This window comes from Dipodomys merriami, unplaced genomic scaffold (genome assembly GCF_024711535.1).
Source record: "Dipodomys merriami isolate MVZ:Mamm:240054 unplaced genomic scaffold, mDipMer1.0.p SCAF_49, whole genome shotgun sequence".
Classification (NCBI taxonomy): Eukaryota; Metazoa; Chordata; class Mammalia; order Rodentia; family Heteromyidae; genus Dipodomys; species Dipodomys merriami.
Window position 1 is genome coordinate 642,488 of NW_027206057.1, and position 12,356 is coordinate 654,843.

Genomic DNA, 12,356 nt, shown 5'->3' on the forward strand with positions numbered 1-12,356 from the left:
CTGTGTGGGAGTGTGAAACCAGAGAGAGGCAGAGATATTCCACAGCACAGCGTCATTATGAAGTCGCTAAGACTTTTAAAACTACTTTTATTTGTCTCTCTTCCAGTATAATAGAGCCCTCTGTCTTAACAACATTTTTAGATATATTAAAAGATCATATTCATAAAGTTACTAATAGATTTTGCAAAGTATACAGAAAATAAAAGTTACATTTTAGGTTTTGTAATATACTTCAATGTCTTTGTAAAGAAACATTACCTACTCTTCCATAATACCCAGCATCTAGGTTCTTATAATAAACCACCACAGCAATGACTTCTTTATGTTTGCTATTTTTTCTTAATAGTAATGTAATATTGACATTAACAACCTTGTGATAAACTCCAATTATATGCAGGAAGCCATGTTACCATATGAATTATTTACATACATGAGACTTCTTTTTTTTTGGGGGGGGGGGGTCCAGTCGTGGGCCTGAACTCTGGGCCTGGGCACTGTCCCTCAGCTCTTCAGCTCAAGGCGAGCACTCTACCATTTGAGCCACAGTGCTACTTCCGGCTTTTTTCTTTTTGCTTATGTGGTGCTGAGGAATCGAACCCAGGGCCTCATGCATGCAAGGCAAGCGCTCTACCACTGAGCCACCTTCCCAGCCCCATACATGAGACTTCTTAACACTTGAAATAATATTATTTCACTTTTATGGATGAAGAAACTAAAGACTCAGTAGCATGTAAGTTGTCCAAGAATGTATAAATATAATTTGCAAAATCTAAATTTGAATTCAATCAAACTTGAATGAATAAATGATGTGATTTTTTTCAGATTTTTGAAAATAATATCCTTGAAAACTTACTACCAGGTAACACTACCACATTTTAAACATTTGAGATCATATACTGAAAGGAAAGGTATATTCATTAAATCCAGAATCTACAATTTATCTAGGGATTTAACATTCTAAATATAATTTTAAAATATAATTTAAAGGAAAAATATCAATAGGTAGTAGAACGATGAATGGAAAAGCATTGGATAGCTACATCCTTCCCAAATACATGTTGGAACAGTTAAAATTTAGATCTAACCTATGAAAGATACATAAAAGTTCATATCAAATTGCTGTCATATGATCTGATTGACAAATCAGAATAAATTGTTAAACTGGGGAATGATGTGATAAAAAATATGATTGAGGAAGAAAACTATAAAATGGATTTATGTAAAGAAAATATAACATGAGTCATATGGAGAAGAGATGAACTGAGTTTTGTGAGATGGTAAAGGAGTACTGAGATTAATGAGTGTCAGTTCTGGGTGGAATTAAAAGATAAAGACAAAATGTGTTGCATACACATACACACACTTTCATTGAGGATGGGAATTATAAGCAATTCCAACGCTGAGTCAGCGAATGACAACTGTTATAACAAAGTCTAGAAGGCGGTACATGAAGTAGTCTCTTGCATGCCATGCTAAGAAGCTTGAGCATTACTTTCTCATCAAATTATGATATATAATGGGAGGATTTAAAGATGTTGAAATATGATCAGATTTTACTTTGTATTCATCTCAGAGCAGAGTGCATCTACATATGTTCCAATGGGAATAAGCAAAGAGATGCATACAGATACTAATGAAGTAAAATAGGATTAGCAAGGAAGGCATGAACTGAGGCATGTGTAGTAGAGATAAGAAAATATCTGAGAAATATTTAGTAGAAAAAATGGCAGAACTCTATAATAAATTGGAACCTTGCTGAATGAGTAAGGGACTGAATGTCCAAAGAGGGTTTGGTGGCATTAGTTGACAAAAGTATTATATAAGACAAATCATCTGGTCCTAAAAGGAATATAATTAATGGACTTCTGGAGAGTTTAAACTTTAAACAGTTCTGAAGTTCATGTGAAAGATCAAAGTTGCAGAGAGAGTTCTGAGAATTACAATTAGGTAGCTGTTAAGCAATACTCTGAGAGTGTGTAAAGATTCTTGGATGGCCTATAACAAGGATATTCAGAGACAAGCAATGAACTATATTTTCTGAGAAGAATGAAATGCTAAGAACAAAAGAGGATTGGGAATAAAGATAAAGATGAAGAGGGTCAGGTCAAGGAGATGGAGCAGAGGTTTTAGAAAAAGAAGTTTAGGAAACCTAGAGTGGTCAGGGCTAACAGAGCCTGTTAAGTTGAGGAGACATGGACCCATTAGAGGTGCACAATGTGAATCCTCATCTTACTAGATGAGCATAGGTGAAATGAAAAATTCAAATACAGAGTACAGCAGGTGAAGTGAAGATATAAGAGGCAGTGAAAAAAACTACTGATCCTTTAATGAAGCTGAAATAGAGACTCCTACGGGAGCTAGCCAGAGGCCTCAGAAGAGAGTTGAACTGGATTATACACTAAGGAGAAAGAGAAGAGAAGTGGTTGGAATCATTGAAAAATCATGATTGATGTAGCAAGTTCCCTATGGATATGGGTAACAAGAAAAATCACCTGAGACCAACCCAAAAGGAATAGCTAAACAATTCCAATATTTAGTATTAGTAATAAAGAACATATGACTAGTGTTTGTTCCTGAAATGACTGGAACATACTGTGAAATGACTCCCTGTGCCTAAGCTAAGTACTTCAAATTTTCTTTAGGTAGATTTCTCCAATGATTCCCTTAAGGCCCTATCAGATTGATCAAGGGTGTTCTGTTTCATTAATATTTTAGGTAAGCATGCAAAGACCACTGGGTGCCAATGGCTCATGCCTGTAATCTTAGCTATTTCAGAGGCTGAGATCTGAGGATTGGGTCCAAGACAGCCAGGGTAGGAAAAGTCTGAGAGACTCCTATTACCACTTAACTCCCCACAAATCAGAAATGGAGCTGTGTTCCAAATGTTTGAATGTTAGGCTTGCACACAAAAGCTCAAGGACACTGCCCAAACTTTGAGTTCAATCCCCAAGACCAGCAAAAAAAAAAAAAAAACTGTAAAAGCCCAGTGAGATTAAAGGAGTCTGTAGGCTGCAAAATTCACAAAACAAAACAGTGTCCAGAATCCAGATGTTTCCTACATGATGGTTGGATCAAGGTTTTACATTACTGCTTTCTTGCTAAAAGATAAGATGTAGATAAGGAAAATATTGCTTCATTGGAATTTCCCTGGTTCACTATTACTTATTTACACTACACTCAGTATAAAATGGAAATATTTGGGTTTCTTTTGAAAGGTTTAGTTTTAAATAAATCAGTAAAATAAGATATAACTTGGAAGCTGCCAGTCTAATATCTTTAAGGCAAAATTTGTCAATATGTATATTGCTCCCTATGCAAATTCTAAAAATAGATTTTAATATTTTTGAGTGGGCCGATCCTGGATCTTGAACTCAGGGCTTAGGCCCTGTCCTTGAGCTTTTTTGCTCAAGGCTAGTCCTGTATCACTTAAGCCATAGCTCCACTTCTAACTTTTTGGTAATTAATTGGAGATATGAGTCTACTGCACTTTCCTGACAGGGCTGGTTTTGAACTGAGCTGCTCAGATCTCAGCCTTCTGAGAAGCTAGGATTACAGGCGTGAGCCACTGGCACTCAGCAGTTTTTAAACATAGGATGAGTCAGCTCATTAATCTTATATAATTTTATGCATAATAATATGCATAAAACAGTTGTGGAAAAATTTAAAGGACAAGCTAAATTATCATTATCCTCTTAATAATTCTATTCTGAATCAAAACATTTTTAAGCTGTGCTTTTATTCAAAGACCTTACATTTATCTATAAATTGTATTACTTTATGTCCTATTGTCAATGATTCCTCCAAATCCATGGATATAATTATAGAGAATAAAAAATCAAACAATATCATGATATTTAATTCTAATAGCACTTGCACAATCTGTACAAAATTATACATTAGTTAAAATGAATTTTAATTTTGTTATCCATATTATTATATTTTTCATATGAAAATCTAAATATTTCAGTGTTGTGGTCTCAAAGAAAAGAACATGAGACCGAAATTTTCATGCTCAAACACTTTACTTGAAACATAGGCCAAGTAATGGCATATGAAGCATCACTCAACCCAGAGCCAACTGTATAATTGAGAAAGATCTCATTTTGTCACCATAGTTCTCATGATCCCAGTTTTCTAATTAGCACCATCTCAAACATAAAATTCGTTCTTCCTTATTTGCCTACCATTTTGTATTGTATGTATGTATAGAAAGAGCAACAAAGCCATTTCCAGACTCCAGTGAGTAAAATACATTCCAACTATTGCCTAAGTAAAAGTTAAATATCCTATACTCTCTTGAAGATTTGTACGGCCATAAAACTAAATTCTAGCCAGCAATAAATAAACTTAAAATTACAAAGCATAAAGGTCTGTTTGAAAATAAAGAGTGTTAAGACCATGATCATTATGGGGAGTGACTTGAGCCTTGGATCATTTAGAATAATGCTGTCCTGTATAGTAATAACATGAAAAAGGATTCTACATAGTAGTTAGGAAAGTGCCCCAAAAATTGAAGTGTCAAAACCTTTGTCTCTTATTCCAGGTGCATGGAAAGCATATGTAGAATGGGGCCTCCAGCAGCTACGTAAAATTATGACATCAAAGTCCATATCCTAGAGATAGAAGTAGAGAAATGCAAATTTGGGGTCTTTGATGACTTCCAATGTACAAATTTTACTGCCTACTTAAAAGCATCTTTTGCATAAGGAAAAAAGTTTTTTCATATGATTTTTTAGTTTAAACTATATGCATCCTGAATTAAATTAAAATATCTGCGAAGAGAAATTATATGTCAACATGATCCAGAGTATCTACTTCAATAGTACCAATTTTAAAACAATTTATGGATAAATAAGTTATTCACATTCTGTGTCTCTTTTAAAATGATGGCATCCAAGTAGTGCTGAGTGTTAAGTATCTGCTTCTTTAAATTTGTTTTATTACAGCAAGATAGATGACAAATATTACATCATAAAAATGCAAGAAACCATATTATAGAATGCACTCTGAGCCTTTTTTAGTAACCAGAAGTTGGCTTGGTACCAGAATAGAGTGACATGTTGCAACGTGGGTACTGCAAATTTATGGTCCATGAGCCAAATGTGGCCCTAAAATCTATTTTACTTGGCTCTTGCTATACATTCTGAAAACATAAGTTTGTGTCCTTAAAGTGAAAAGGCATCTTCAGTCCCCACAAGTCCCATCATTCCCCACTATCTCCAGTACAAATGCTCTCTTCCTTTACTTGTTTATGTTTCCTGCCTGGCTGCTGGAAACACTGACATTTACAGTACCTGGTTGCATTTTCCCTTCTCTCCATTGTCCATCTGGTGTCAAATACAATTCATGCCAAAGATTATTTTCTAAGATTAAGTATGATTTCTCATAACAAGTATAATTAGATGTTAGACTTTATGAATATAAAAGTTACTGTAAATGGTCAAGTACTTTCTCATATAACAAACGAAAGTGGGCCCTTCCAAAACCTGTAACACACACACACACACACACACCACACCACATCACACCACACCACACTACACCACACCACAGAAAGAAAGAGAGAGATGCCTTACAATGTGTTTATGTCATCTTGAATCCCTGTTTTTTTCTAGGTTCAACTACAATGAAACATAATTTCCTTACTTTCTCTTTTCAGTTTCTCATTAACTAAAAAAATAAATAAATAATAATTACTTCTGAACATTCAATGGAAAGTAGTATTGTTTTGGCACCAAATGCCAGAAACTTTACTTACTTTTATCATTCATACAGAGACCAAGCTTATGTTTTGCATTTCAGATAAAATCACAGTCAAAAGAAAGGAAAATATACATTGAAGTCATAAAAAGGAAAAGCATAATATACATTACATACAATGACAGGTTTCTACATTTTCAAAGGAACATTTTTGCACACAAAGGAAACCTTAACAGTCTGTGAGTTATAGCTTTAAAAAAAAATACTTGCTTGGCATTTGTACCTTAGCTATTTCTTTACTTTAAAGCATCTATCTAGTTTACTTTTCTCAAATACCAAACCACATAGAATTTCTCAATTCTAACACTTCTTTGAGCTTGTGATATTCCAGAGCAGGGGTAATAAAGTATTCCAAGTTTCCATGCAATATGAATGTAAACCAGAAGTAAGTAAGTAGACTATAAGTTAGAAAGCTCTGAATGCACTAAATAGCTGGAATTCTTGATTGTATTATCCTTAATTTAGGCCATACAGTCTTATTGCTATTGAATTTTTATCACACACATTCTCTTATATAGATGAATTTGTTGAGAAATTTATTATTTATAATACTTGTGAAGGAAATTATACTTTCAAAAACCTGAAGTATGGGATTCTGACTTCTGTGCTGCTTAATATCCTGGGGGAGAAAGGCTTGTTCAGAGATGGAGAATACAACATCCCATTCCTGATGTTTATATAAGTCAATATCAAAGAAAAGTAAACTCTTCTTGTTTTTTCAGAAATATCTAGAGTATAATAGAGTCATTTTTTAAAAATCCCAATATATGGCCTATCCTATAAATCTTTTGAAATATTTCTTTAACTTATTAATATAATCCAATTATTTCCCTAGTTTAAAAATATAAGTCATCAGTTATAAATTGAGAAAAGTGGTATTGAAAGTTTTAAAGTTGGCACTGTGAATAGGGGAGGAATGTAAATTCTCTGTATTATAATTGTCTGCCATTGTTCACCTTTTTCCTAACTTCTAATTCCTGTTCCATTATCTTCCCCACTTTTCAAACAATACCTACTTTCCATGCCATTATAAGGAAACTCAAGAGACTTTAGCTCTTATAAATTGTCTCATTTTCTAAAAACCAAAAAATAACAAAAAGTTGCAAGATTTTAGAAAGTGCTCCCTCTATGGGATTCCTGAAGATTCTTAAGCATTCATCTCCAGATTCTTATTTTCACCCTTTAAAAGTTTTTAGAAGTTTTGGTCTCAGATTCATCTTACAAATATCTTCATTGAAAAAGTACAAAGACTGGGTTAAATATGCATATATATGTATGTATAGATAAAGAGATATGGAAGACAATAAAAGTTAGTGAATGTGCTATGCTTTAAAGGCTTGTTACTAAAATATCTATAATGGTTTATTAGTAAAGTGCAGCAGTCTGTATTTGAAATTCCAACCCTCAAGAGTAAGGATTTAAAATCAGTGAAGTCAATTCAAATGGTTCATCTATAGCAGCTATGCAGTTATACTTAATCATATAGCTCACTAAACTATGCAAATTACATGGAATAAAAATTCAGAAACTAGGCAAGATTTGTCTCAAAAAAAATAAGAAGACCAAAAAATCCTTGTGTCTAAGGGGAAATGCCCATTAAAATACTTCATGCTGAAAAAGTTACATCCCCCTCCACCCAACCAGGAACCACCACTGTCTTGATAATCAAGTCAGCAGGGTGGGAAAATACCAATGTTTAAGAAATCTGGCTTCCATCAGCCTCTGTCATGGAGAAATAAACTTGACTCCTTCTCAGTAAGCAAAACATTGCCAAAGAAAACGGTAAAAGAAACAATAGTTAAAGTCTGAGATGAGACAAGAAAGAGGACCCAGAGACAAAGAAAAATCAGAGCTATCAGAGGGGCTGTAGAAGTTTTGCTAAACAAAGAATTTTATGAAGCAGCTGAAGTTCCCGCACAAGAAAGACCCCACCCTAACCCAGCTTCTGCAGACTTTCCTTGCTCTGAGAGCTCCAGCCCACAGAGCAGACCTCATCTAATTAAAAGTGCCTTTAGGGCTCCGTTTTAAGCAGTCCTCTTTACTTTTCAACTTCCCACTCTCACATTCAGGCAAGTACGGATGTTCCACTTTCCCAGAAAGTAGCTCTCAAGCCCAGATGTAGAATCTCAGGATTTGCAAACAGCCCGGGTGTGTTAAGGAGCCATTTCCCAGGTGCAAATCCGACAGCCCCTTCTCAAACTTCAAACCAGAGCCTCCTCTTCACGCTCTTCCTTAAACTTAACATTCCACCTAGTTCCCAAACCGTACAGTAAACACCAGAAGCAAAGAAAAAAAGAAAAAGAAAAAAAGGGGGGGGAAAAAGGCAAACTCACCATTGTCGCCTTCTTCCTGGGCTGTTATTGAGACAGATTGCCCTAATAAAACAGTGAGAATGAGGAGAGGTCTTGCTTCCACCCAGTTTGCCATCATATCTAAATATTAGACATGTGGCTCCTCCTGGGAGTGAAAAGTAGATTCTAAGGTTATTGTAGCACCATGAAGTCAGCTGGGGGTTCCTCTTTCAGCACCAGCCCCAGGGCAGCCTCTGCAAAGCCCCCTTTTCAGCACCAGCTCCACCACAGTCTGCGGAAACTTTTTTCAAGCGATGCAGCTTTAAATAGGAAGAATGCTGCCTCCACTTCTTTTCCTGCCCCTTTCAGCTTGTTCAGGCTCATAACCATCCAGTGTCTGCCAAGCAACGGTCTGATTGATGGTAAACAACCAAATCAGAACACGAGTCTCTGTGCCTTGAACTTTCCCTATGTCATGTATGTTTCAAGCGTAGATAGAGCTTAAAAACAGACACAAACTTTTATTTCACTTTCTTTTCATTTTTTTTAAAAAAGAAATTCTGTTAGAGGGAGAGTCCTATTCTCCCCTCCCTAACCCTTCCCCCAGACACACTCCCCTTAACTTTTCCACCATTCAGTTTAGGAAAAGACATTAGGAAGGAAATACAGCCTTTTAGCCTAGTTTTTGGCATTTAGGTTAATTCAGGACTCTCTTCTCCATCTTAATCCCTTGAAGGGTCACATTTTAACCCTTTCTTTTGATCACAAAGAGAAGATTCTGGTCTCACTTCTCAGGTGGTTCTTTCCCCCCCCCCCCCATACACTGGAGGAAACTGAGGAGATCAGGTAACAATTCAGGTGAGAAAACTATAGTAAGAAAAAGAACTTTTGGTATTTCTTTCCACATCCCTGCTAAGGGACCATATCTACAGATTCCTTTGGGCCCAGAGAGTTTTATATGTAGAGAAATAAGCACACTGCACTTGGATGCACAAAGGTTCTGTTCAACCCTAGATCTGCCACTCACCAATTTTGTAAATATACACATAGTGCTTTATCTCTGTGCACTCCAATTTTCTTGTTTAAAAAAGGGCTTTGCTGTGACTAGTGTATGGGTTTTGGTGACACTAAAATGAGTAATATACTATTAACTAAGCTCCAAATTGCAAAGAGCTACATAAAAGTAGAGGTTGTGGTGTTATTAACCCTACAGGGGATGTGAAAGTCCCAGTGTGAATGCCTTTAGGAGAAATACTCACGAACTTTATGCATAGTTATGTTTGCCAAGCTCTTTAATGAGCTCAGTGCACCCAAAATAATTTATTATATTGATTACCTTTCATCCTCTAGAATCAGAATGGATTGTCTGTCTATACAGCAAGGGTGACTGGACAGTTCATAATTATTTAGCACTGATCAGGTACCTTGCACTACTCTACATACTGGAGAGAAAGGATAGCACAAAGAAATAAAAAAGCAAGACCATCATCTTTAAGGAATAAATGGAGATGCTGAGAAAAATTAATTTACCTGAAACTAAGAAATATAAACCACAATATCAAGATCCACTGTGAGTTTAGACAAAAGGAACTTAAAAGTGAAAATCATTTAAGTAAGGCATTACTTATTGGAATGAAATACTTTATGTTTTATATTTGCAACTAAAGTCCCTTGAGAAGTGTTCAGGGAAGTGTTCAACTATCCGATCATTTTTAACCTTCTAACCCTGTATCATAAACCATAAGTTGTCACTGAAATATGTCTCATTTCAGTGACTTTTCTCACCACCACACTGATGTTCACAAGGCTGCCTTATTCCCACTAAATGAATGGGCAGTATAAGGACTGAAAAAATCAATTGACTGATGGCTTGTACATATCTGAGGAAGGCCAGGACATGAATTCCATCTTGTTCAATATTCAAAGCGAGTGTTGGTACAATAAATGAATTCAGGAAAACAATAGTGAGTATATGAATTTTTCAGTTCTCTTTTACTATAACACTACATTAGATACCCAGCATCACCATCTACCAAGGGGTTGACACATTGTTCAAGCATTTTATGAGGAATCTCTACATATGTAAAAAGATAACAGATATTAATAGAATCTGCAACTTGGAAACTATTTCCACGCTGGAGGTGCAGAGGAGAATAAGGTAAGACTGTGGATTTGTAGCTCAGTCAGCATACACAACCCTCAGGGCATGCTTGGACCATCATCTAACAATCAACTATCGTAACAGTTACTATTAGTCTACTAATACAGTTATTCTAGACTTAATTTAAATACAGTTTAGCTGGGGAAGATTAAAATGCAGTTCTCGGGTTGGGAAGGTGGCTCGATTCCTCAGCACCTTAAAAGCAGAAAAGGCCAGAGGTGGTGCTGTGGCTCCAGGTAGAGCTGGAGCCTTGAGCTGAAGAGCTGAGGGACAGCGCCCAGGCCCAAAGTTCGGGCCCCATGACCAACAACCAAAAAAAAAGAAAGAAAGAAAAGAAAAGCAAGAAAGCAAGAAGGAAAGAAGAAATGCAGTTCTCCTAGTTCTCTCCTATCATATCTTCTCATTTTAACAGGAGTCTGTGGTATGATAAGGCCACAGAAAATGCTTGAATTAAATCTTAGATATTTTAGCATCTCTATCGTCCTTCCCCATTGAGCTTTTGAAATCTTTTGCAAACAAGTCAGGAGTAGTGAAATACTTTCCATCTTGAGCTTTTATTCCAAGTTTGATTTTAGGATCCTGCATTATAAACTAAGAAAATGAAAATGTACACAAGTGCTTGCCAGGTGTGCCCATTCAGCAGAGGTGATGGCAAAGGATGATACTATTTCTTTTCTTTGTACATTTTTTAATTGTAAAAATGCTGTACAGAGGGGTTACAGTTACATGAGTAAGGTAATGAGTCCATTTCCTATGGGACATTGTTGCCTCCTCCTTTGTTTTCCTCCTACCATCCCTTCCCTCCCACCTCCACAACTACACCCCACCCCACTCCCCCCTCTCCCACCTTCCTTGTACTGTAAATTCCACACTCAGAGCAATCTGCAAAAACCTTCCTTTCCTTTCCATATGGTCTGATATTCTATTTTCTTCTTACCAAGACCCTTTCATCCCATGGCTTCCCAGGCCCCAAATCACCCTCTGTGACCCGCACTCATCAAACCTCCTTTGCTAATTCCTTTCAGAAAGTTATCCATGCTCTCTGGTGTCCTATTTGTGGTACCATCTGACTTCCCCCACTCCCCATTTTTTTTGCCCATTATTCTGTGCTATATTCACTATTGGATTCCATTGCCTTATTCTATCTATAGCTTAATGACTTTAGTCAAAACTCCCCTTTTGAACTTGCACATCTCTATTTTAAAGGGCCTACTTTGAACATCTTCCTTTGACAGGTCCATTGGACTCAGGTCCCATTATTCTTTATGCCAATTACCACTACCATCAGGCTCCTAGTCTCTAATCTCTCCTCTTGAGAAACATGAGAAGAGACTCCTCCTTCTCTCTCCACCCACATTTAATTGGTCACCAACTCAATTGCTACACTTGCCTTTCAGATAAAAAATAAATTCCAAATACTTGTCATTGGATGATTGGGACTGGGGATACAGCTGAGTAGTAGAGAATTTTCTGGCTAAGTATGAGGTATACATGAGAGTCCCAGTTATCCAATAAACACAAAAAATGATATATTTAAAATAATAGATGCCTACTATTTGACTCCCATCTCATTTGTCTTTTCTCTTATCTCATCTATAGAGAATAGATTTTTTTCCCCCAGCTATGTTAAAGCAGCTTCACAGTTTTACTCAGACTGGGACCTTTGGCTGCAATAACCACCTCCCTTTCCTCACATAAATATCTGCTGAGTGTTATTTATCTTCCCTCTCTCCTTAGGATACTAATGATGTCCCTGTGGCTGACACAGGCAAATTTCCTGATAAAAAAAAGAAGTTTAAAACTTGAGTAGATAAACAGCAATAAATAAATAAGCAAACTTGCAAGAAAGGAAACTTCAAAATGAAAAACAAGCCATCTGTTGCTTTCGAGTTAGTGGCAGGAAGAAAACACTAATTTAAAGAAGTAACAGTAAAGCTGAAATGTAAAATTTAAGAGACTATTTGTCACTGTAGAACTGAAATAAAAAAGCCTTCTGAGCAAAAGAAACAATAAATGTGAATGGCCTGGAGTGATGCATTTAGCCTTCTATTGTTGCCATAAAAATTACTACCGGCTTTGTGACTTAAAACAAAATGTATTTTCTCATAGTTCTATACACCAGAAATCTAGCATGGCTTTTACCA

General features: G+C 36.2%; 1 protein-coding gene across 1 annotated transcript in view; it reads right to left on the reverse strand.

The window, feature by feature from the left end:
- Positions 1 to 8,566, reverse strand: part of Col5a2 (collagen type V alpha 2 chain) — a 138,067-nt gene extending 129,501 nt beyond the window's left edge. Inside the window, exon 1 of the mRNA XM_069995626.1 lies at positions 8,094 to 8,566. Coding sequence (XP_069851727.1) covers positions 8,094 to 8,190 — 97 coding nt within the window. The 5' untranslated portion in view covers positions 8,191 to 8,566. The remainder of the gene's footprint in view (positions 1 to 8,093) is intronic.
- Between the last annotated feature and the right edge of the window lie 3,790 nt (positions 8,567 to 12,356).